Source organism: Prunus avium, chromosome 3 (assembly GCF_965620075.1).
Source record: "Prunus avium chromosome 3, drPruAviu1.hap1.1, whole genome shotgun sequence".
Classification (NCBI taxonomy): Eukaryota; Viridiplantae; Streptophyta; class Magnoliopsida; order Rosales; family Rosaceae; genus Prunus; species Prunus avium.
The window spans coordinates 31,597,261-31,623,410 of record NC_142286.1 but is presented as its reverse complement, the minus strand read 5'-3'; the positions used below and the strand labels follow the sequence as shown (position 1 = coordinate 31,623,410).

General features: G+C 38.4%; 4 protein-coding genes across 6 annotated transcripts; 3 read left to right on the top strand and 1 right to left on the bottom strand.

Annotated features, from left to right (window-relative positions):
- The first annotated feature begins 832 nt into the window (after positions 1 to 832).
- On the top strand, positions 833 to 1,520 carry LOC110768727 (Ribosomal L27e protein family). Its single transcript, XM_021972569.2, has one exon. The coding sequence runs from the start codon at positions 905 to 907 to the stop codon at positions 1,310 to 1,312; it is 408 nt and encodes a 135-aa protein (XP_021828261.1). The 5' UTR covers positions 833 to 904; the 3' UTR covers positions 1,313 to 1,520.
- Positions 1,521 to 4,473: 2,953 nt separating this feature from the next.
- LOC110768742 (GRAS family transcription factor) lies at positions 4,474 to 6,659 on the top strand. The gene has a single exon (XM_021972588.2). The coding sequence runs from the start codon at positions 4,972 to 4,974 to the stop codon at positions 6,310 to 6,312; it is 1,341 nt and encodes a 446-aa protein (XP_021828280.1). The 5' UTR covers positions 4,474 to 4,971; the 3' UTR covers positions 6,313 to 6,659.
- Positions 6,660 to 12,215: 5,556 nt separating this feature from the next.
- Positions 12,216 to 16,071, top strand: LOC110768747 (hAT transposon superfamily). Of its 3 annotated transcripts, XR_002528483.2 has the most exons (6): positions 12,216 to 12,360; positions 12,484 to 14,624; positions 14,936 to 15,137; positions 15,229 to 15,425; positions 15,512 to 15,670; positions 15,748 to 16,071. XR_002528483.2 is itself a non-coding variant. In XM_021972593.2 (5 exons), coding segments are annotated over exons 1-5 (2,598 nt in total). In that variant the 5' UTR covers positions 12,216 to 12,358; the 3' UTR covers positions 15,568 to 16,071. The 3 variants fall into 3 exon arrangements, 2 of the variants coding, with proteins under 2 accessions (XP_021828285.1, XP_021828286.1); XM_021972593.2 differs by having other exon boundaries at positions 15,512 to 16,071; XM_021972594.2 differs by having other exon boundaries at positions 12,476 to 14,624; positions 15,512 to 16,071.
- A 651-nt stretch (positions 16,072 to 16,722) lies between these two features.
- Positions 16,723 to 24,616, bottom strand: LOC110768730 (early endosome antigen). Its single transcript, XM_021972570.2, has 7 exons — positions 24,454 to 24,616; positions 21,871 to 21,986; positions 18,452 to 21,706; positions 18,116 to 18,358; positions 17,798 to 17,956; positions 17,463 to 17,621; positions 16,723 to 17,206 (listed from the first exon to the last, which is right to left on the bottom strand). Exons 2-7 carry the CDS (start codon positions 21,949 to 21,951, stop codon positions 16,970 to 16,972), a joined length of 4,134 nt encoding a protein of 1,377 aa, XP_021828262.1. The 5' UTR covers positions 21,952 to 21,986; positions 24,454 to 24,616; the 3' UTR covers positions 16,723 to 16,969.
- Positions 24,617 to 26,150: the final 1,534 nt, after the last annotated feature.

Sequence of the window (26,150 nt, the reverse complement as noted above, 5' to 3'; positions counted from 1 at the left end):
AGAAATAAAAGTGTTAGAGCAAAAATGAAACCAAAGATGGGGTCTCTAGAACTCATTTTAAGCAGAAAAATTTGTATGAAACCGGATAACACTGTTTTGCAATTTTCGGCCAATCACATATTATCAAGTGAAAAACTTATCATGCATGACATACTATGATTGGCCGAAGATAGCAAAATAGTGTTATCCCCGTTTCATGTAAGTGTTTCTTTATTTTAAGGTGTTGATAGAGGCCCCTTTGGAGCAAATAGTAACCATAAAAGTCTAAGAGCAACTTCAAAACCAAACCCAAAAACTCAATTTCACATTTCCTTAGCCCATTACATATATTTTGTCATCTTCATCATAATTCCGTTTTGTCTTTGCAATATTCCTAAATTTAAAATTTTAGGTAGTCTTTTTAAAGTAATAATGTAAATAGACAACAAGGTCTACACTAGTGGAAAATAATATTGACTTGGTTTTAGGTTCGAACTACCTCATAGCATCTTGGTTTAGACAAACTTGTCATCAATTGTGTGTGTAAGAAACCCCACTCTCTTTGTAGTTTAGACTATCACTTATATTAAAGAAAGGTAATAATGAAAATAATTTTTACTATTTGCATGATTTAATTTTTTTTATACCAAAATTAATAACAACATATACTGCATTTGTATTTTCCGACTTTATTTTATTTTTGGAGGTGTTCCAATTAAGCAAGAGAAATCAAATAGTAGTAAGCCAGCCCAGTCCAAGTCCTAAAAGCCCAACACAAAAACTCTAGTCAGCCCAAATCCACCTAAACCTAGGGTTTCGCTGAGCCGCCATAACTATATAATCGCTCATTTAGGGTTTTTCCTCACCACATTTGGCCGAAACCAGAGAGTGAGAGAGAGGAGAGACGAGAGACGAGAGAGGCACAATGGTTAAGTTTCTGAAGCCAAACAAGGCCATCATCATCCTCCAGGGCCGCTACGCCGGACGCAAGGCCGTGATCGTTCGCGCCTTCGACGATGGCACTCGCGATCGTCCATATGGCCACTGTTTGGTTGCGGGGATAAAGAAGTACCCCAGCAAGGTTATCCGCAAGGACTCGGCGAAGAAGACTGCCAAGAAATCCAGGGTAAAGCCCTTCGTCAAGCTCGTGAACTACCAGCACCTCATGCCCACTCGCTACACGCTGGATGTGGATCTCAAGGACGTCGTCAACGTTGAAGCTTTTGCGACCAAGGACAAGAAGGTGACTGCTTTGAAGGAGACCAAGAAGCGCTTCGAGGAGCGGTTCAAGACCGGGAAGAACAGGTGGTTCTTCACCAAGCTCAGGTTCTGAGGGAGCTCGAACGGCGTCGTGCTGGAAATGGGTCTGATTTTGTCTTCTGTTTTTCAAGTTAATTTTGGATTGAAAATGGTTTAGGATCTGTGTGGATGAGACTTTTTATGGATTTATGCATTAATGCTTAGTTAAACAATTAGATTTGTTATTACTAAAATGTTAAATTTGGCATTTCTTGCTTTACTATGTTACTTGAGATTTTATATCCTCATTGCTCATCTGTGTTGCTTGATACGTTCATTTTCTGCAATTGGTTTTTCGTGATTTGCTCCTGGATTACAATTTCGTTTTGGGATTCGTAGATATTGGATTTCAGTCTATCTTGTGCAGCTAGATGTGCTGATTTTGTGCATAGATGCTGTGCTTTTTGCACAAGATCATTTGGATTTTGTATTGTAAATTGTCCTGTATACTTACGTATCAGTTGAAGAGTCACTTGGTAATGCTAAACGAATCTGAGTTCATTGGTAAAACCATTTTACAAATTATATAGACCTGCCTACTCTTGTGAAAGTTATATGTTCCCATTTGGATTTTGCAACCTGAGTAATAAAACAAACCTAATCACCCAGGTGTTATGTCAAATGTTTTGTTCAAATTTATTCAAGATACCCAAGGTTTAGTTACTATTTACTACAACTTTCAAATAGTCAAGTCTTTTAATCTTAAGTATGCATCTTCTTAACTTGTTTTTTGTTGTTGTTGTAAATAAATGCTTTTTAAATCTCGAATGATTATGAAGGGTTTAGCTTTTTAAATATGTCGGGTCGTTAAAGTTTCCTGCTTAATGTGGTGGATTGAGTTATTGACTGAGTACTGTTGACCAATATAGTTGATTCCATAATCTGTTAAGGGCTTGTAGCATGAATATCTTGATCGGGGCGTTAGCGTTTCTGGCTTTTTGGCCAGTGTCTTTTGTCACAGTTTGTCAAATTTTTTATGAATGAAATGTACATGAGGCAACTCAAAGAGTTATACTGTAGGGTTAAGCTGATCTTGTTGAGTTACTGGTTAGTGATAGATGACCCAACCTTATGCAAAATGTTTGATTTGTGTGTTATGATTTTTGTTGCTCAAGTGGACTTGCTGTTCGTTTTTGTTTGGATACTGTAATTTACTTGTCCTCTTTGCCCTTGTATGTGGCGTTGTGACTTCTTGAGGGTATGCTGCTTAGACTGGGTATTGCTCATCTGGATTCTGGACAGTGCAGATACTGTTGATGTTTTCTTTTGAATTAAGTTTTTGATTGATTTTTTGTGTTGCTTTGATGTTGCAAATATTAGACTTCATGTGGTGTTTTTGATCATGCAAGAACTCGGACCAGATTGCATGTTTGTTATGTTAGCAAACAAATCATTGGCAGCGGGATCGGTTATTTCTAGATCATTAGCAGTGCCTGTTAAATTTTCCGTGTGCGCTTGCCTTATCGAATCTTTGTTCTGATTGATGGCTACGCATGTCCAAAAAACTTGGAACAAGTACCATTTGCTATTGGGCTTTTTCTTGTTTGGGGATATTCATAGGATTTTCATTTAAGGGTTGATTTACTAATCAACCCTTGACCCAATAACCTAAGAATAGTGTTGAATTCCCGAAAAGAGCACATGACCATTAGGAGCTAGTAGCGGCTAGTGAAAAGGAAAGCAAAAGCGAAAAGGAAATGCGATACCGATGTTTTCTGGGTGGGTGACTTAATGTGCTGCAGTAAAAAGGCGTTAAAGTGGTGTATGGACTGAGACCCAAAAATAAAAAGTGGTGTGTGGATTGGATGTGAATGGTTTCAGTCTGGCTGGCTTTTGAGTCTCCCCTATATTTTGGCCCACCACCATGCTCTTGTTCTTTGCTAGTGTTGACATTTCCCTTCATAAATTCCAAGACTTAACAATGTCGTTCGGTCGTTAGGAAAATTTTATATAAAAAAACTTGTCTTGTGTGTCTAGTGGACTAACCCAATTAGAGAAGAGGCTTTAGATTCTTTGTTCTGACTGAGAAGAGGCTTAGACTTAGATAAATGCATCATTTGATGTATGAGTCAGATAACCGGCCCTGAATTAAAAACAGAAACAAAGAAGCATGGGGGGGTACAATAGATTCCTTTCCTCCATCATTTTGGTAGACATCAGAGATAGGCAGCCGATTTTACTCCGTACTTCTCTTTTCTTGATGAAGCAAGAGGTTTTGCTTATAGAGTAAGCAATAATTTGAATGCAAGCGATGCACTAAACTACAAGAGGAGGGAGTTTCTCACACACCCTAGCACTACTAAGATGTTATAGAGGTTCAAACCAAAGATTGCGCTAGACTCGGTTGGCAAGCAAACCAAACCTCATTGTGTTGTATAGTACGCCATAGATCCTATTTTTTTCCTGGGTTAAAAAATGCATTGGGCTGTAAGAAGAAAACAACATTGACTTTATATGAATTGCCATGAAATAAGAAAAAACTCACACGAGTCAAAATCTTTTACGATGAATATAGTTCTCTGATTATAGTAATCAAAGTAGTTTAATGGTCAATTTTGACTAATCCACAGATCGCTTGAGCTTGATGCACGGTGGTGGCTTGCTTCCCCGAATCCACGCTCTTCAGATCTCCTTTGTCGGTTCTCTTGGACCTTCCTCTACTGGCGGCGACGGCAGATCGGGTGGCAGCGGCGGCGGCTGCTTAGATCTTGGGAGTGTTTTTAGGGTTTCGTTTGTCTTAGGGTTTTTTTTGTTGTGTTGGGCCTAAAGTATGTGTATTATGGTTGAGCATTTATTTTGTTTGGTTGTGCTTTTGTTTTTTGTTTTGTTTGTTGTATTGGGCATGTTTGTAACTTGTTATGTTAATGGAATTTCCTTTCCTTCGACCAAAAAAAAAAGAAAAAAAAAGTAGTATGTATTTATTTATTTATCTTTTAAAAAAGAAAAAAGATGAATGGTGAGAGTCGAACCCTGGCTTGTGGAGCTGCAAGCGGCCACCAAAATTCCCAGAATTTGTGAATTTTGAATGCTCTAGATGTTTGCATCCAACCAAACAAACTATATTCAAATGCTGATTTGTTTTATATGGGAGATAAAATTAACAAATAACACAAATCAATGTCAACACAAGCAACAAACCATCAACCCTTATAATCTTCCTAAAACATCGACCCGAGAATCCAAAGATGATGCTAATTATACGATTAAGAAACTGATTAACCAATAATCTATTCAACTGATCCATCAATCAATCCCTTTATTCTATCATTTTCCCTAATCCCCCAACACAACAAACGGGCTTAACGACACGCCCAAACGGAGTACCTAACGAGGGCGATCTCCCTCACACGTGTCACTCCCACGCTCACACGGATCCCATCCCCCAACCCGAACCAAACGGACTTATCCTATTTTGATTTTCTCCCCTAACCCCCTCTAAAGTTGTCAAACTTTCTGTCTCTTTTCTCCCATTTTCTCTCTCTCCAAACACCACCCTTTCTCCTCTCTCTCTCTCTCTCTCTCTCTCTCTCTCTCTCTCTCTGTGACACCACCTCCTCTCTGCAAACTTCACTGTGCAAGCCTTTGCTTGTCTTTCTTGCTTTTCTTTGTCTCTTTCCGCTCAAAAGCTTCCTCATTTTTATATTCTCTATCACCCTCTCCACAATCGCACACACTCATCATCTTCTGACAGTCATGCTTCAGAGCTTAGTTCCTCAATCCCCAATCGGCGCCGCGAACCCTAACAATAACCCTAGCTCCTCATCTTCCTCCATGAAGACCAAACGCGTCGACCGCGACCTCGCCGGCGGAGAATCATCCGGCGAAGACCCCTCCTTCACCAAGCGCCCCAATTCCAGCCGGAATTTCTCCCGCGAAAAAACCTCAGACGAGCGCGAGACGGAGCCGGTTGCTGAGGGCGAGTCGGCCGGTCTCAGACTCCTCGGGCTTCTCCTACAATGCGCCGAGTGCGTCGCCATGGACAGCCTCGAAGAAGCCAGCGACCTCCTCCCGGAGATCGCCGAGCTCTCCTCGCCGTTCGGATCTTCGCCGGAGCGAGTTGGCGCGTATTTTGCGCACGCGCTTCAGACGCGCGTGATCAGCTCCTGCTTAGGCACCTACTCTCCCCTCACCACCAAAACCCTAACCTTAGCTCAGTCCCAGCGGATCTTCAACGCTCTGCAATCGTACAACTCCATCAGTCCTCTAGTCAAATTCTCTCACTTCACGTCCAACCAAGCCATCTTCCAGGCCTTGGACGGCGAGGATCACGTCCACGTCATCGATTTGGATATAATGCAAGGCCTCCAGTGGCCAGGATTGTTCCACATCTTAGCCTCGCGGTCGAAGAAGATCCGATCAATGCGGATAACCGGGTTCGGATCCTCGTCGGAGCTTCTGGAGTCGACCGGGCGGAGACTAGCCGATTTCGCGAGCTCGCTCGGCCTCCCCTTCGAGTTCCAGCCCCTGGAGGGCAAAATCGGAAGCATAACCGACCTGAGTCAACTTGGAGTGAGACCGGACGAGGCCACAGTGGTCCACTGGATGCACCATTGTCTGTACGACGTCACCGGCAGTGATTTGGCGACGCTGAGATTGCTGGGCTCGCTGAGACCGAAGCTGATCACGATCGCCGAGCAGGACCTGAGCCATAGCGGAAGCTTCTTGGGAAGGTTCGTGGAGGCCTTGCATTACTACAGTGCGCTGTTTGATGCGCTTGGGGATGGATTGGGAGCGGACAGCCTAGAGAGGCATATGGTGGAGCAGCAGCTGTTCGGCTGCGAGATTAGGAATATTCTAGCCGTGGGCGGGCCCAAGAGGACCGGGGAGGTGAAGGTGGAGAGGTGGGGGGATGAGTTGAAGCGGGTCGGGTTTCGGCCCGTTTCGCTTGGCGGGAACCCGGCGGCCCAGGCAAGCTTGCTGCTTGGGATGTTTCCCTGGAAAGGATACACCTTGGTTGAGGAAAATGGGTGCTTGAAGTTGGGTTGGAAGGACCTCTCCTTGCTCACAGCCTCTGCTTGGCAGCCGTTGGATTGAATTACTTTGACCCGATTGGGCGATTGGGTTGCTTGGATGACCAACATGATCCACCACTTTGTTTATTGGGGTGAAATTGATGAACATTGGGGAGTGATGAATTTGATAATTGGCAAACCAATTATCACAACACGTTGGGGATCGACGGAGGAGGCGGAGTTGTATTTGTTTTCACTTGGCTGTAATTCTTTGAAGGATAAAAACAATGTAGTTAGTTTTTGTTTTTTATATTTAAATTTATATGTGAAAAGTAAAAAGAAAAAGGAAAAAGATCCATATCCGATGGGGTCTAATCTGTAGATGGTGAATTCAAGTGACAATCATTGGAGTTCTTAAATGAGTTACAATTGTTTAATTCATATGATAATAGTTAATGTAAGTTTTGGTGATGCAATGCCCCATGGGTTGGGTGGAAAGTTGCAATCAAACATGGAAGAATAGAAAAGGGAAACAAAGAAGACTTGTCCTGCTTGGTGTGCTGATGATTTTAAGGTCGCGTTTGGTGGGTGGGAGTTGGGAATACACTGGGTTATTTCAATTAAATTGGACAAGTGTCATGGCTATTATCTGCGATATGGGGGACTGTACTTGTTAAAATGGATGACAATTCAAAATATTGTGTCTTACAAATCTCACCTAAGGTGGAATTCATAAAGACTGACTTGGACTAAACTCCAATTCTATTCAAACCGGGATTGGTGCGATGGGGGGACTGTACTTGTTAAAATGGATAACAATCCAAAATATTGTGTCTTACAAATCTCACTTAAGGATAAAATTCATAAAGATTGACTTGGACTAAACTCCAACTCAATTCAACCCGAGTCACCAAACGAGGCCTAAGATTTTAAGAATTAGTAGGGAGAAAATGAAAGCTTGTTGGGTTGGGTGATTGGGTGATTGGGTGATTGGGTGATTGGGTATTTGGGATTACATAGTCCCCACAAATGAAATGAGGGCACATGGAAGTGTACTCTAGACTAGAATATGAAAGCTTATCTCACTTTTTGTCAGAAATTCAGATATGCATATGCTGGTGCTTCTGTCTGTAATCTCTCATGTAAAAAAAGAAGTGGCTATCCTTCTCTTCTTCCATTGTTGCGTATCAGTTCCTTGTTGGCTGAATGGAGTGAATTGGTACAAACTGATATGATATGGACTTTTTCTATGCAAAAGTGAAAAAAGTTACTTCTCTCTGTAACATTTCAACATCTATCTTTAATGAATTTTAACATGATAGAGATTAAAAGCCAAAACTAAAGCATTCCTTCACATTTTCATCTTACCACTTTAATGACTCATCAACTAGTTTGACCAGTGAACTCAAAGTTCAACAATTCTAACTTTTTAACTATATTTCAGATCAAAATGCCACTATGTTCGACCCTATAAATTTGTATGTTCAACTTTTCATTCAATTATTTATATATATATACAGAAATTCTCTTATGCGGACATCCGGACGTTATTATCGTGTGGACGCCGTGTATTTTGTACTACCCCTCTCTATTTTTTTGCTTGTTTATAATAGGATCCGCACGATAATAACGTGCGGACATCCGGATAAGAGAATAACTGTATATATATTACTCGTTATTTGACCAAGTGTTTGTGGGTCTTTTCACACGAGTGATTCCATAGTGAGGACTTAATCTAAAGCCCTTAGATGAAGCTTTATCTCTTAATTGTTGGATCAAATTGATTAGCCTTAGATAACGTCCTCACTACAAAATTCTACTTTTCGACATGCAAACATAACATGGCTCATACTTACTGAGTTTCCAAAACCAAAGAAAATTGGGCCAGGCTGAGGTTAGAGAGGGCTAGGCCCAATAGAAACCAAGTCAAAACTATAATTTTACAGAAATTGAGCCGATGTATGAACCAATGAAAGTTGGGCCAGCCTGCATTTTAGAAAACTTTCAAATTTAAGTACTTGATATTAGGCACCAACTTCACAAGTGACAATGCCTCACGTCCATGAACAGAGCCTTTGGACAAATCTAAACCATAAAAATTCTTGCAATGTGTTTTTTTATAATTGCAAGTATTTTCGCCAAATTTAAGCATGAACCCAATGATAACACCACCAAATTTTTCCACTTGCGAATCAGCTCTAGGTTCTTGTGTTTACAATGTGTTTGTATAAGTCCTGCCATCTTCCGTCGTCCATCTGCAAAAGGATGACAAGGAATTAACAAAAAAAGATCGAGCACTGAGACAAAAAGATTACTAAATAATAAACAGAAACCTGGGAAAACAATCACCTTAAGTTGAAGAATGCAAGGCTGAATGCATATGGTAATCATTTATAATAAGAACCAACAAGAGAATTAATTGATGGAGTGTTGGAAAATTGTTCATTCAACAAGGACTTTCCGCATTCCAATGCAGTGCATGCTTTGTAGATTCAAAAGGACTTTGCACATTTCAATCTAGTGCATTGGTTTCGGAGGTTGATTAGGGCTAAGCACAGTTTGATTAACCAGACCAAGTGGTTGGAACTGCCTACCAAACTGAAACCGATCAAGTCGATGAAGGAAATTATGGGACCAACATCAACCAGCCACTCTCATCTACCGACCACAGTCAGTTCATGACCAAGCAAATGGTTCGTTGCAGGTCGATTTCAACGAAGAAAGAGAGCGAGAAGAGAGAGAAAGAGAGGTTGAAGTACTAATCATGCATGATTGCAATACTTAACATGTGAAGCAGTAGACGTCCTGAATAATAGGGATAGCATAAAACGGCACGATGCTAGTGAGGGGAATTTATTCCACCCATTAAGGAAATGCCGATTAAACTCATTTGTTGAAGACCGGATTAAAAGGTAACCATTAAAAACTAGAACCCCGGTTAACTAACGATTATTCATGGATTTTGCACACGTAAAGGTCTTAATTACCAATTATCGAACACTATAAATATGGCCACATATGCATATCCTGCATGTTGTGTATTAACCATATGCAATTGTTGAATGGAATGGTAATGATATACCAAGGTCATAAACTTATACTTGCATAGGAAAGAAAATAAGTCAACTCTAAATTAGATCATGATAATTGATAAGAGTCTCAAATTACATCTTTTTAATATTATTTTGGAGACTTTATGATATAATTTTGGCTTAATAAATATAATTTCACTTGTTGTTACATTTTATTCTCACCAACTAGATTTATGAATTTTCTATATTAATTTGGTGAACTTATTAGGTGAATTTATCTTTTGTAGGAAGTTGGAAAGCCAAAAGATGAAGACATACATTTTTCCAAGTTCAACCCATGTGTGAAGAGAATTGCTAGCGGATTTTATTGAAGAATTGATTGTGGAATTATTGTGATTATAAAGAGAAGTAAAGAGGGAGGAATTGCTGGCGGATTTTATTGAAGAATTGATTGTGGGATTATTGTGATTATAAAGAGAAGTAAAGAGGGAGAAGAGAAGACAAAACCGTTGAAGCTAAAGAGCCTATTTCATGTCATTCATAGCCATTAACGCCCACTACCTCACCGTTATTTCTTTTCCACCAACTCTCCACCATCATCACATGTTTAATCCAATTAATCTCTCACTTAAACCCTTCATTACCCACCATGTATGTATTAACTTCCCACTCACCTCATTGACTACTATAAATCACCCATCAACTTATTTGGCAAGGGAACCTCGACGACAGATTTCTTTATCCATTTCATTCAAAAATTTAGTAATGTTTTCCTTTGTAATGAGTTGAGAGAACTCTAGCTAAGGCTAAAGGGAATGTCCTTTGAGTAAGTTTGTGAATTGTTCTTTAATCCAATATACGGTATGAATTACTAAATTCTTTTATTTTTGGTTGTTCAATATTTTCATATCCTTTTATTTTGATTGATGTTAAGTGCTACTATCTTTTCATGAGTTCAATTATATTTTTCTCATTGTTAAGAACTGACTTAGCATGCTTTTAAATTAAAAGATTAGATATTACGCAACTCCATTTTCTGAACAATCATTAATAAAAGATAACATTGAAAAAGTAAATTGGTTTTAATTTCTTTATGTTCCGGTTAACGTTTCTCAATGATAATTTTAATCGAGTTTAATTTGGATTAAAGAGCATGAAACATATTTTGCCTAAAGAATTGAACCTTGATGCCTTAGCATTTCCATTATTGATATTTCATTTTTAAACTCAATCTCTACAACAATCAAATCAAATTACTTGTCCATTTTGCTTCTCACTTTTATTTTGGTACGTTTAATTATTTCTTTGTGTGCAAAGATTTACCTACCTGCTCCTTGAGGATACGATACTTGGACTTCCAAGATTATTACTACGTGTGACTACTTGCACTTGGGTAGACACAACAATAATCTTTTTTAAAGTAGTTTAGTCTGCAATGTATAGAACCCTGAATTTAGCCAATCACATATTCGTAGCATAAAGTTTTCCATACCTTCAACCACCATCTCCTTGCCCTCTCTCTATATAACCTTCAAATATAGGTGAACCTCCATCCGAGAGCAAAAAGACGTCTTCCATTTGATGCTGCACACATGAAGTAACAAAGATTTGAAAATGAGAAACATAAATATATAAGTTTAGGGGCATCACCTATAATAAGGTAACAATTCAATTATGCAATAATAAAATTATTTTTATAAGTAACATTATATACATTGGTTTTGATGAAGTCTTACCTCCTCAGCAGTCTTTTGCTTATGAATGTGGTCGTTCTCAAACAAAATTATTAATGATTTAGGATCCAGGGAACTGTGGTACACAAAGCATCAACCAATTTCTGTAGATTTGTTCTTCTTTTGATCTTGAAGAAAACTTCACTTTCATCCTACAAGTGGAAAGATAAAAATCACAAGACTAGAAAATTGCAAGAAAAAGCATGATGCTAGATTGGCCCAAGAGATTTGACATTATCAATGGAATTGATCGGAGGCTCCTCTATCTTCATCATGTAGATCTTTTAGATGTGCAGCGTAACCCAGCAGATAGGCCGAGCATGCCAATTGCAGTTGTAATGTTGAGTGGTGAAGGGTCATTGCCTCAACCTCAAAAACCTGGTTTTTTTAGTGAAAGAGATCTCAATGAACTGGAAGTCGATCCTTCTTCTAAAGCATTTTCAGCCAATGAAGTCACAGTCCTTTTATACTAATGGAGGCTCGATAAATGATATTTCATGTTGGTGTGTTAATTTAGTGCTTTTAAAGTCAGTTTGAAAAGTTAAATATAATTAAGAGATTCCCAACCCATGCGTTAGCAAATGCACCTTCTAATTTTTATTTTGTTTTTTATTTTCTTTGGAGTTGAGGTGGAGTTCACACTACAGAAACACATATGCTAACAAAAGAACTAATATAAAAGCTTAAATGAATTAGATTTTTCACTTGAGGTGGTGAAATATTTCAAATTTTTTTTTTCTGTTCTTTGGTGGGTTGGTTTTGTAGAGAGAGAGAGAGAGAGAGAGAGAGAGGGTGAGGAAGAATAAAAAGAAAAAGAAGAAGAAAAGAAGAAGAGAGAAGAGAGAAAGATCCATCTAAATGACGAAGTCCTACCCTCTTTTAGTTAATTTTAAATAATTATAAGTATTTATTTTAATAATTAATTAAATTATATTGCGGTTTGCAGTATACCACATTATTTGGATATGCGGAATCGCAATCGCAACTGCATATTGCAGTTGGTTCTATAAATCGCATGTGGCAGTCGGTTTTCGTGATAGGTCGGTTTAGATGTGGTAAAATCTTGGTTGGTATTTGCGGTTTTTCGATTCTTTGGTCTAAAATGCCAGCCCTACATTTATATATGTAAATGTATTTTTAATAAATTATGCATTTTATCACTTACTAATTACTCTGAAACGCCCTTAAAAAAAATGAAAATCACAACTTCACAACCGGACCTCTATGTTAACACCAAAATCCATCAAAAGCCCGCACGCTTGGGTCTCTCTCTCTCTCCTAAACAAAACAAGACACAAAGCCCTCTTTCTCTCTCCTCTCTGTTTCCCAAAAGCCTCCGAAGACTGACAGAAATTACCAAGACATGTAAGTTTATCGTCTCCCTCTTCTCTTTCGATTTCTTTTGCCAAATGTAACATATTTCTCAGTTTATATATTGCATGAAGCATTCTGGGTAGCGATTGATTGATTGATCATAAAGTTTGTTAGGATGATATCTCTAGAGGGTTTTGAACCCGTCGCTGTTTCTCCACACAAACAAGACCCAGCATGGAAACACTGCCAACTTTTCATCAAAGACCAGCCCAATGGAGTTAAGGCTGAGCTTAAGAAGTGTATATATTGCGGCAAAGTGTTTCAGGGTGGTGGAATTAACAGGCTTAAATCCCACCTTGCTGGTCGAAAGGGCAATGGCCCTACTTGTGACCAAACCCCACCAGATGTTCGTCTTTCCATGTTACAGAGTTTAGATCATGGGATTGCAGCGTTTAGGCACAGGAAGAGTCAAATTGTTGCAAACCCACATCACAGTCCTAGTGAATTAGACAATTCATTTGCTGAAAATGGGGAGTGCAAATTGATGGTAGGACCCGATTCGAATTCGCTTGTGAATCAAGAAGAAGATGTTGGAATAAGTGGTAATGGAGTTGGGTTGGGTGGTAATCTGACTAATGTACCCCTTGAAGTAGACAATTCTTATAGGAGTAATGCTGCAATGCATAGATCAGCTGGAGTGCCCAAATTGAATTTTTCAGTGAATCAAGAAGAAGATGCTGGAATGAGTGTGGATAGAAGAGTGAGGTGGAGGGGTGGAACTTCTTCTGCAGATACTGGTTCTGGTTCTGTTGATGGCGTTACGAAATTGAGTAATGTTTCAGCTCCTATCCCTATTGCAGTAGGTAGTGCTTTTTCTGAAGACACCCAAGGGAGATCAACTGGTTTTCCCAACTCATATTGGTTGGAAAATGAAGAAGAGGTTGGCTTAAGTAATACAAATGTGAGTGCAAGGAAGAGGGTGAGAGGTGAAAGTGCTGTGGAGGCTGCCAATGCTGGAACTGTCGACAATAATTATGAAGTGAAAGAGGTCGGCAATCAACAAATTCATATGGCAATTGGGCGGTTTTTATATGAAATTCAGGCTCCCCTGGATGTGGTGAAGAACTCGGTTTATTTCCAGCCAATGATTGATGCTATTGCCTCTGGGGGAAAGCGGACTATAGCACCTTCATATGATGACCTTCGGGGTTGGATATTGAAGAATGCAGTTGGAGAGGTGAAGAGTGATATTCATCAACACATGGAAACTTGGGCAAGGACTGGTTGTTCCCTTCTAGTCAACCAATGGAGTTCTGAAAAGGGTAAAACTTTGCTAAATTTTGCAGTGCAATGCCCTGAAGGAACAATCTATCTGAAATCTGTGGATGCTTCCTACTTTATTTTTTCCCCAGATGCTTTATTCGAGTTTCTTAAGGAAGTGGTGGAAGAAGTTGGAGTTGTGCATGTTTTGCAAGTCATTACAAATACCGAAGAGCAATTTGCTGTTGCTGGGAAGAGGTTGATGGATACATTCCCTACCCTGTACTGGTCTCCCTGTGCCGCCACTTCCATAGATTTGATCCTTGAGGATTTTGGAAAAGTTGAGTGGATAAATTCTGTAATTGAACAGGCTAGATCTGTTACAAGATTTATCTACAAACATGTTGTCATTTTGAATATGATGAGAAGGTATACATTTGGGAATGACATTGTGAGGCTGGGTGTAACTAGGTTTGCTACAAACTTTACTACATTGAAGCAAATGGCTGACCTTAAATTTAATTTGCAGTCTATGGTTACTTCAAAAGAATGGATGAGCTGCCCCTACTCCAAAACACCAGAAGGATCAGCAGTGCTAGATATATTAAGCAATCACTCATTTTGGTCTTCATGCATTTTGGTCACACATTTAACAAACCCACTTTTGCGAGTTTTGAGAATTGTTGGTAGCCAGAAGAGGGCAGCAATGGGATATGTTTTTGCAGGAATATATCGAGCAAAAGAAACAATCAAAAGAGAACTTGTCAAGAGAGAAGAATACATGGTCTACTGGGATATTATCGATTACAGGTGGAAAAAGTTATGGCATCTTCCTCTTCATGCAGCAGGTTTTTACCTTAATCCCAAGTTTTTCTATAGTGTCAAAGGAGACTTGCATAATGAGATCATATCAAGGATGTTTGACTGCATAGAGAGATTGGTTCCTGATATAAAAGTCCAAGATGAAGTTATCAAAGAGATAAATTTGTACAAAAATGCTGTTGGAGATTTGGGGAGGAATTTGGCAGTTCGAGCTAGAGACAATCTACTTCCTGGTGAGGATCTTTCATTAGGGTGCATTGTTATTTTGGGTGACAGGATTTCTTTATTTAGTTGGCTAAACATACAGACGAAAGGTGATCAAACCATATTTTAACTTCTTCTTTAAAAATAAAATAAAATAAAATAATAGAATGATAAATGTGATAAAATGCTAAAAAAAAGTGCCCAGACTATTGCCTGTGTCAGTCATTCTGGTGTTAAATTAGATTTTGGTATAAGCCCCCTTTTTTGAAGTTGTGCTGCATAGAGTTTGGATCTTATGGCATCTTTCGGCTGATTTCTTTAAACGTTCTGTTTGTCTAAGCTGAATGGTGGTCGACATATGGTAGTAGTTGCCCAAACCTTGCACGCTTGGCAATTCGTATTCTCAGTCAAACTTGCAGCATGGTTCAAGGTCAGGAGAATCAAATTCCTTTTGAACAGTTGCACAAGACAAGGAACAGCTTAGAATGTCAACGGCTTAGTGATCTTGTTTTTGTTCAATACAATCTGAAACTAAAACAAAAGTAAGTAGAAACAATAGGTTCTGTATATTGGTATTTTCCAAATGTTCTTCGGTAAAAGAAAATAGCTCTTTCGCTAATTGCTTTCTTCTAGGGTTCACAAGCACAAAGAACAGGAAGATGTGGGTCCTATATCATTTGACCGCAATAGCATTGTTGAAGACTGGGTGACAGAGACGGAAATGCCCCTAGAAGACAATGAAAATCCTGATTGGATGTCACTTGATCCCCCCTCTGGTAACACAAGGCTTTTAGAACTTTCAGTTGATGAAGCTGAAGGTTTGGGTTCAGGTAACTAAGTTTGTATGGATTATGAATTATGAATATTAATTTATTTTTTCGTCTTGAGTTGAACTAGAATGTCGGTTGATGTACAGGGTTTGATGACGACGAGATCTTTATCGAATTGAAAGTGGTTAAAGGGGAATGTTGAACACGATGTTGTAAGCCAGTATGACGGAATGCAATGACACAAATCATTTTTTGAGTCCACTATAGTCCCTCCTTCACTTTCTTCAAGTACCTAGACGAGCAAGGTACTGTAACAAAGTAGTATGTCCAGAAATACTGCTTGGTTCCGAAAGATAATATTCTTTTCATGGCATTACTGCAGAGGTGGTGGAACCCCAAGATGCTATTGCTAATGCTAAGAAAAAAAAAGTACATCATGGCTCAGCCTCCACAGATGTGGATTGGTTCAGCAAGTTCCTGCAGCAGACAATTACATGTAGATAGCTTTCATGGTAGAAAAATAGGGTTTTGCAACTAACAACCTAGAATGCTGTACTTTCAGATATGCCCATGTAAATGTAATCATATTTATAATTTGCACGTGATTCACAAAATGAAAAGTGCCAAAGCTGCGTATAACATTTTGTTATACCTTCAAATTTTCTCTGAATTAATTCAATATCAACGTGCTTATAAATGAAACTAACCATCAGTTCATGATGATTTGTGAAATTTTAGTTTTGAGACGGATTATTACTTGCAGCAATAAAATTAGTTTTGTGTTGTTTGAAAACACAGTTAGGCATTTAGATAGAAAACGTTTACTTGTCAGGTGACTATTGTCTTTAGATTTGGATAACATAGAGAAATATAATATTTTCAAAATGTTGAGAAGGGTCAAGTGACCCTTGTGGGCCTTAATTGGCTCCGCCAAGTGATAACAATTATTACTGGAAGGAAACGCCAACAATAACTCTCACTATGGAGAGTTCTCCCTCTCCTCCTCTGTAAGAGTTACTGTTGGCGTTTTCTTCCAGATAAAATTATTTCAAGTCAAGGCAATTCACATAACGTTTACTTGTCATTTTATATTTACCTTTACTTGAGCTTATTTTTACTTTCTTTTTCTCTTTGGCCCCGGAATTTTTTTTCTTTTTGTTTCATCAGGAGAAATATGTTTTTGTAGAGGCTCCTCGACCCCAACTCACAACACAGCTTTGCACACACCGATTTTTGGATGGGGGATGTGCCAAATATCGGCCTTACAGCCTATCAATAAACTCATAAAGAGAACAAGCTGTAAACATACAAGTTTTCAGACACGCATGTAGCAGCTGTAAATATTTGTGAAAGCATCTGCAACCCAATCCAAAAACTAAATACAAACTTGAATAATACATGATTCAACTATGTTTTGCTTTGCAAACAGGCAAGGGGATAGGCATTAAAATAAATTCCCTGACCAACAACCTCAAAAACTAAGCTTGAAAGCACAAAAACCAAGCCTTCAATCTTCTGTGCATAATTTATACCAACCGAAACAATTAAAGAAAAATAATATCACCAACACCTGAGGGGCGAAACCAAAAACCACAGTAGCAAATCTAGTATCGTTTACCGAGAATGATGCCAATGATGGCAGATACCACAGCCACTCCCACAATGAACTTAATGCTCATCAGAGGGGAAGCCTCAGCAGTATGAGTATGGATCTCTGAAGATGATGAAGTTTGAGCAAGTGCTGCCTCTGACTTTTTCTTACTCTTCCTCTTTGATGGAGTTGAAATGGTTGATCCAATGTCCCTAGATTTCACTTCCAATCCGGCTACATTGGCATCACCCTGCAACATGATTTAAACATATCTTTTAAACAATTGTTTGCTGGAATAATTAGCTTCATGATTCTAGTAAGTTGAAATCCTTTTAGTATGGTTTGACGTCTTCATTTCCCACAAGTTTTTTAGGACAGTTAAGTCCTAAAAATTTGACAGCTACTTTCGAACAAGCGTACAGCATGCATAATTTGTGTGTTATGTGTTTGCATTTTGTACCGTAGTAGTATATATAAAGTGAGTTGGGAAAATGGTATAGACAAACCCTTTCTGTTAATTTGGCATCGGCTAGCTGCAATTTTTGCTCAAGGTCTTTGACTTGCTTCTCTAGAAGAGTGATTTCTTTATTCTTAGCTTCAAGTTCTTCAAGAGAATGCTTCAATGATGCCTCTCGTTCCAGGTCCTTTTGAGAATCTGCTTCTTTCTGTTGAGTAGGGAATTAAAACATGGATCATTTACAAAACGTTAATATTAAAAGTCTGCAATTTAGAAATGCATAATGCTACTATTGATATGAACAGTCCACAGTTCTTAACTTTGAACATATTCACCGTCATACAGTTGAAGTAAAAGAAATCTTAAATAATACTGGTGCCTTGCCTTTTCAGCAACAGTGGCCTGAGCAATATGTATCTCGCTCTGAAGTTTTTCAACTTGTTCATTTAATAAATCTCTGTCATGGACTTTATGTGCGTGATCCTCCAATTTTGAAGTCAACTCTGCCTCTCTTTCAGCAGCAGCTGACTTAACGCTTTCAACCTACAGTTCATTGTCTGAGTCAGAAAAAATCCTTAAAAGATGAATGCACCCCTTTCCTCCACCACCCCCACCCGCCATGCAGAAAAAGAAAAATTAAAGATTGCAGAATAAGAGCTTATTCTCTAGATTTCCTTTTTATTAAAACTGATAATGTTCTACCTCTTGTTTTAGTTGAGCTTCAGTTTTCACCAATTGCTCTTCAAGCTCCTTGAGAGACTTCTCTAACAAAGATTTCTCAGCAACCTCAGCCTTGAGATTTTCAACCTCAGATTTTAAGGCATCTTCTCCTGCTTCGTGCTCCTTGAGTTGTTCTTCGAGCTGGGATATCACTTGCTGGAGTTCCTTCTTAATATTTTGATTCAATTCATTAAGCAGGCTGTTCTCATCCATAACTGAAGATATCTGTAGCAAAAATACGTAGTTATAGAGCATATATGGGAACAGGAAAGCATCATATAATATCAGCATAATAATCACAAAAAGTTTGGTTCACACCTGAGATTGTAGTTTCTGCCCTTCCGAAGAAAGCTGCTCCGTTAAATCTTCTATAGTCTTTTTTGAAGCCTGAAGTTGTTCAACTGTCTCTTCCTTCTCAGCAAGGGCAGTAGAATTTTTTGCTTCTGCATCACTCAGTTTGGACTCATATATGGACACTTCCTCTGTAAGTTTTATGTTTGCCTCAGCCAGTTTTCTGCTCTCTTCTTCAAAGTGAGCTAACTTGGTTTGCAGTTCCTCAACAATACTCTCCAGATGCTTCAGCTTCAAGAGAGTCTCTTCCAGCTCTGCTTTTCTGGTTTCAGAAACTGAAGATGTTTCTTGAGCCTGGTCTTCATACAATTTTATTTGGCCTTCTAGAGCATCTAGCTTCTCAAGCAAGTCTTTAGCTTCCAAATCTCTTTGACTGAATCTCTGAATTGCTTCTTGCAACTTGGTTTCGGCTTCCACAACGCGGGATTCAGCAGACAAATGAAGGTCACAGGCCCTTGAGTGCTGATCTGTTAATTCTTCAACTGTGCTCTTATGGGAAACAAGCTCTTTTGTAGTGGCTTCTTTTTCAGATAGAGCAGAGTTCAAAAATTCCTGTAGTTCATCAATCTTGCTTTTCAGCTGAACATTTGTGTCAACTAACAGTTCGTTTTCTGAGAGGGACTGAGAAGCTCTGTTTTCTGCTTCCAAGATCTGTTTACTGAGTTCTTCATTAGTACTTTCCGAAGAAGCCAATTTGGTCAAGCTGTTATCCAGTTCTTCTTTCAATGATGCATATTTTTCTGCTGCTTCGGCAACCTGCTCTTCATAAACCTTCACCTGATCTTCAAGAATCTTCAGTTTCTCAAGCAGAGAATTTGCCTCGGCATCCCTGTTAGTGAAGCTTCCTATTGCTTCCTGGAGTTTGATCTCTGAATCCCTTACTAGGGATTCATGTAGCGCTTCAAGTTCTGAGTTTCTGGATGTTGTTTGCTCTATTACTTTGCCTTGCTGCTCCAGTTGCTCCTCGGCAGACTTGAGTTTCACTACGACCTCGCCTTCTCTGATTCCAGCCTCCTTGAGATCATTTTCAATGTTTTCCAATTTCCCTTGAGTTAGATTCAATTCACTCCTCAAGACTTCCAACAGATTTTCTGCTTCAGAAAGCTTCTCACTGGAATTGTTTGATGCATCCTCTAACCTTTTCTTCTCTTCTGTAGCAACATTCAAGGATTCTGTTAACTCCCTTTCCTTTTCATTGGCCGCTTGCAGTGCAACTTCAAGGCTAGATGTTCTTGCTTGGAATGCCTCAAGTTCAGAAGAAAGTTCAGATATCTTGTTGGAGTAATTCTTTGAATCTGCTTCTGCATCCAGACATTTCTTTTCCAATGCACTTATTTGTTCCTCAAGTTCTTGGATTCCGAACTTCTCTGTTTCAAGTAACAACTCCAGCTCACTCACCTTTTTACCAGTGTCCTCCACTTTGGTATGAGATTGTTGGAATAAATCTTCAAGTTCCAAGCTTCGCTGATGGTGTGTACTGGCCCGGCCCTCATGTTCAGCACATTTCTCTGTGGCAATCTTCAATTCCTCCTGAAGCTCTGAATTCTGCAAAGATGACTGGTCTAAGGAAGATTGCAGCTGGCTTATCTTCTCCTGGTACTCTTGCACCTGACCATTCAACTGTTTCTTTTCTTCCTCAACCTCAGCCAATGTAGTACTGAGTGCAGATAATTTTTCGGAGAGTTCTTCCAGATCACCTTCAGCAATTCCTCTGTTCAGCTCTACCACATTTACCTGTTGCTCAAGCTCTGCATTCTTTTGTTCTGCTGCTATAAAGCGAGTCTCAAGCTCTCTCAGTTGCAATTTTGCCTCTTCTGCTGCTGCATTTGAAGATTGAATAATACCCTCAAGCTCAAGATTCTTTTGAGTGGCAGTTGCAAAAGAAGCTCCTGCTTCATTATGGAGCTCTTCCAGTGACTTCAACTTCTGTTCAAGCTCTGCATTGTTTGACAAAGCTTGGGACAAAAGAGCATCTGTTTTGCCAAAATTCTCTTCTGAAAGCTTCAATTTTTCTTCAAGATCACTGCACAAATCCTTCGTCAGCTGTACATTACCAGTGAGATCTGCCACAGCTGCTTCCAGAGCTTCTTTTTCTTTGGTTACTATTGCCAATTTCTCCTGTAAAACTAAGGACTCTTCCTCGTGAGTTTTTTGTGCAGCTTCAACCAATTCCTTGGCGCTCAATTCCTCCTGCAGCTTCAACTTGATTTCTTCCAATTCAGAAACCTTGGCATCAAGATCTTCTTTAGTCGACACAAACAGATTTTCGAGAGCGGAAATATCTTCCTTGACTTGAGATTCTGAGGCCTTTTTCAGGCCCAATTCTTCAGTCAGTTCATTTATAAGAGCTTCCTTGGCAGAGAGGTTCTGCTCCAAATCCACACCTTGGGACTTTGATAGAGCAAGCTCTTCTTGGACAGCAGAAAGCTCAGCAGCAGTAGAGTTGAGTGCTTCTTTGACTTTTTCATCCTCAGCAATCTTTTCATACAAGCCCTTGAGTTCTTCTTGTATGCAAGTCATCTGATCTTCCATCTCTTTTGCACTCAATTTTGCCACTTCAAGCAGTTTCTCAAACTCCAAGGCCTTCTTTGTCTCGGTTTCAGCATGCGAACCACTTTGCTTGTGCAGCTCCTCAAACCTTTGTGCCTCACCGGCAGAACTCTGAAGCTCTTGCTCCAGTTCCTGCAACCTCTTTCTTGAGCTTTCAAGCTCAAGGCTGAGACCATCAAATGCTTCCTTCACCCCGACCAGATCCTTGTGCTTTTCTTCCTGAGCTTGCAACGTCTCTTGCAAAACATTGAGCTGTGAACTGTATTTCTCCTCAGCTTCATCAATTTGCTCTTGCAATTTCTTATGACTGAGTTCAAGCTCTTCATACTTCTTTCCACTTTCTTCCAGCTTCTCTTTTGTAAGCAAGACCTCATTCTTCAGCTCAGAATTCTCTGATTCCGAATGTTTCAACACACCAGCCAACCTTTCAATTTCAAGCTCAAGGTCACTCACCTTCTCCCGGGCTTCCAGCAATTCTCTGCTTGAATTGCTTGAGCTTCTCTCAATAACCGATGGCTTGTCCTCCACCAATGCTGGTTCAGCAGCATGATGAGAACCATCCTTCACATCTAGTGATTCCCTCTCAACTTTTATGAACTCTCCATCAAAAGTTGCTTCCTCTTCTTCTTTCTTTCCTTCATGTTCTACTGGTAGCAAGTCCCCATTCGATTCCTGCATTACAACCACCGTAATCAACCTTCAACATCTATTTTAAAAAGTTTACAAATTCAAATGATCCCATGAAGGACTTAACGTGAATGATTGCAGATTAATCAATGTCTGAAAATATAAGCAAATAGAAGGGTTTAAATTACAGAACAAAATATTGCAGCTACCTTGATTGCTTCGGCATTTGTTGTTTTGGCATCCTCAAAAGTCTTCACTGGGATTTCTGAACTCACTTGTGTTTCTTCCATATTGCACCTAATTTTGACCTACTCCACTTACGTCTCTGTGATTTACAAAAAACTTCATCATCCACTTTATTATGTTATCAACTTATTACAATAATGCAGACTTCTCAAAAAAGGAAAGAAAAAAAGAAAGAATCATCTTAATAACTAGACTTCCTTTTTCTTGGAAAATTGTTTTACGTCAAGCCTTTGCAACAACAAAATGTGAAAAGAAAAATAGACACATGAGATGAGATGACAAAGACATTTCTTAAAAAGGAAGTTAAGCTTCGAGGGTAATTCTGTAATTCCATTCCGGATTAGCTGTGGGTATAAGCAAGCAAATTGTGTGCCGGACAAAGACAACCCACCCGACGTGGCACCCAAAGTGGGTACCCACCATAAATCATTGTGGTGGCCCATCGGTATCATGGCCCAGATTTTTATTCTTTCATTTATGTTAATGCAATTATTTCTAGATTTCTACTGGCCAAGAAAAAATAAATTATTAGATAATAAAAACATTTGTTTGTTTTTTTCAAATCAATTGGAGATTAGATTATTAAAATCACAGAGAAAAATCTTAATTTAATTGTAAATTAGGGTTGATCACATTCTTTGAAGAATTAGAATTTTATGGATTCAAAATCACCTGCTGACTGCCTGCCATATTTGTCACTTAACTAGTGATGATGATCAATCATGTGATGATTTCATGTGGAACCATACAGTCTGTAGGCCCCAAAATTCCTCATTCAAGCTAAGTTGTTACACACAAAGACAAGGGCTTTCAACCCCATCTTCTAAGAATTTCATTTTTAATACAGAGGTTGCATCATTTTCATGGCTTAAAAATTGGGAAAAAAAATAAGAGAAAAAAAAAAAAGCTACATCTTTGAATCTATAGTGACATCTGGACCATTGGTTGCTAATACACAAAAAGCGAAGCGTAGTGGGTGGAGCCTACAACTAAGATGGGCAGTCCATCCTTCAATTTTTATTTGATTGTACAAATCACAAGACCCCATCTTTCTTAAGTTCCTTTCTAAGTTTTTTATTTTTATTTTAATACAAGCGATAGTCTAAGTTACCAGGGGAGGGGAATGAGGTTTTTCACCCAAACACACTACGAAAGTTGTCATAGGGGTTCGAACTCGAGACCACTGGTATGCAAATCAAAGCCCTTTTTCTACTGGGCTAGACTCCATTGACAGTTCATTTCTAAGTTTATAATCAAAAAGAAAGAAAAAAAAGAGGAAAATTATAAAATAAAAAGATTCTTTCAAAGTTAAAGGTGCTTGGACAGGTAGCTTTGCCATCATTTTCTTTCTTAAGTTTCTTTTCCCTATTTTAGATTTTTGACAGAGCCTTCATCGCCATCTTTGGCTCCATAATTAGACACAAAGACAAACATAAAAGGGGCACATCAATTATCATTCAATTGACAAATGCAGAAAAATAAGGCCACTAATTAAGGTTAATCATTAAGATCAACTTTGATATAAACAATATGCATAGCATCTTATTTTTGCAGTTACTAATTCATTAACATTTCATATATTTAAACAAACAAAAAAAAAACTTTTACTAAAATAAAAAATAAATAAAAAATGAATTAAGTGCTGGAATCCAAGTAAACAAAACCTCAAATATATTAAATTACCAATAAATTCGTGCTTTATTAATCTTAAATTGCGATCTAAACAGCTTTTGACGAATAAAATCTCTTCCACCTAACACGCCCGAGCAAATAAACAAATACATAAATAAATAAAACGGAAATATTTTATCTAGAGATTGAATTCTGGTTCTACAAAGATCTCAAAACCATATAGACTGGTCAAACCAAAAGAATAACCCAACTGGGTTTGTTGGCTCTGACTCTCTAGTTCAAGATTTGCATCACAGATGAACTTCCTTCAGCTTTCATTTCACTGATCATCAATGATCATCAAGTGAAAACAGAAAGAAGATGAAACACAGAAAAAAAATGATCAAAGACCAAAAGATCAGCAAATGGAATGAAGGTGAAAAAATTGTGATCAAAGTGATGGGATGGGATTGTTTCAAAGCCTTCAAAAACAGTAAATTAGAACAAATGAAGACGAAGTAGAAAATGACCAAAGATCAGCAAACCAGCAAGTGGAAGGTGAAAGAATTATGATCATTGAAATGGGTTTTGTCCAGAGAGTTCAAACTCAAACTTTGATATCAGAAACACATGAATTTCTCATATGAATTGGTCATCCAAAATCACAAATTCTCAATTTTCAACCACATTTAAATAAAACCCAGATGGCAGATAACATTATCACAGAAAGATCACAGCTTGATGCTTGATCACATAACCATGTATAAAAAAAAAGAGAAAAAGCAGAAACAGAACAGTGGGTCATTCAGTAAAGCATGAAACACAGAGGAACAGAAAACAGTTCAAATTCAAAGAATGAAAACCAAGTTAGAAAAACAGAGCATGCATACATACAAATAGAAAAGACAGAGCATAAGTAAAGATCGATCGCTTGCCTGATAAAAGCTGATTGGTTTTTCCCTCAGATTTCTGTGAAGCGTTTTTATTGTTTTTTCGAAACACGAAAACGAAAAATGGTAGTGATTAGGAGCTGAGCTGGTGACGAAAAGGCAGAGGAGGAGCTATAGCCTATAGAGAGAAAGAGTGAGAGAGAGAGAGAGAGAGAGATTCCAAGTATATAAATATGAATGAGGAGGCAGTGGGGTCCACCGTAGTGCCAAGGTAGGGCCGCCTATTGGGCAATCAGACAGTAGCAACTTTGCTGTATTCGCAACTCTTGCCTTCCGATTTCATTTTAATTACAATGCCAACCAAAGACACAATATTATGGTGAAAAAAATCTATATGGATTTTCATTTTATTTTCTTCTTGTTTTTGTTGGCATATTTTGGATTTTTAAGAGAATTAAATATATATTTTGGATTTTCAAATCTGCTGGAATTTTTTTTCTTCATCTATTTCAAATCTCTAGATTTGAAACCTATTGATTTGAAAATCCATTGTTTGTCGATACAGAATATTAGGCTTAGGAATTTGAAATTGAGATTTAAATAGAGAAATATATTGTGTGATAATTTCAATACAATAGGGTCTTATGTATATTAGGCTTCTAGATTTCAGTTAGAGCAGGGTAATTTATATATCTAGTACATTAGTAGGAATCGACCCAACTTTCTATATCTTTCATCATCTCATTTCGTCATATCGATTAGTCTCGATTTTTGATTTTTTTGTTTCTATCTTATGCATATTAGGCTCCTAGATAGAGTTTGGTACATTATTTAGTGCATAACTAGATAGAGTTTGGTACATTATTTAGTGCATAAGTAAATGTTATTAACTACTTTGAATTACAAACTCTTTACTCGAGACTTATCAACTACATTCTCAACTGATGCATTTGCATTGTAAATGCGTAACATGAAATTGCTACAACAATTTCTCACTATCTCTCCTTTTTCTTTTGATCAAGTGAATTTTTGAATCCCAAGAATGCTAGTTGTGAGAAATAAGACATAAATGAGGTTTAATTGGTCATTGCCATGCAGGAAAAAAAAATGGTGGCTTTTTGGTCTGAGAGTGGCGGCCATAGGCGACCGACCAAACCGCCCATCTAGGCGTGCCAACATGACAACTCTTTCTTTAGTCGATTAGGACATTTTGCTCTCTCTCCTCCCCTTTGGCATCAATTTTTATTAGCTTTAATAAATCAAATTGCCAATTTGGCTTATAGGTTTGCGTCTGTTCAGCCATCTTTTCCACTTTCTTCAACGGGTCCTATACAAATTTTGGGTGCTTGGTCTACCATAGATGTTTCTCTTTTTAGACCCCTTAAAATGAATCCAAATTATGATATGAATATGAAACTTACAGTTTGGTAACATAAAATATTTTTATTTATTTTCGTCTAATATAAAGAGAAATTCTTATACTCGAGAGTTCGGACTACATAGTTGTACGATCGTCTTTATAAAAAACGGACTCTTTCATTTTGATCCAACCTAGTCTTACATGCGATCCCATCTATGAACTTATGAGGTTGAAGGTATAGCTAGTGGAATCGTGTGATTTGGATTTCTTGCCTAGTTGTTTGGTTTGACAGACGTTATTTTTATATGGAAAATGTTTGGTTTAGGTCCTTGTAGAATATACTAATATAGTCCATCAGAAACAAACAAAGATGTGCACAAAA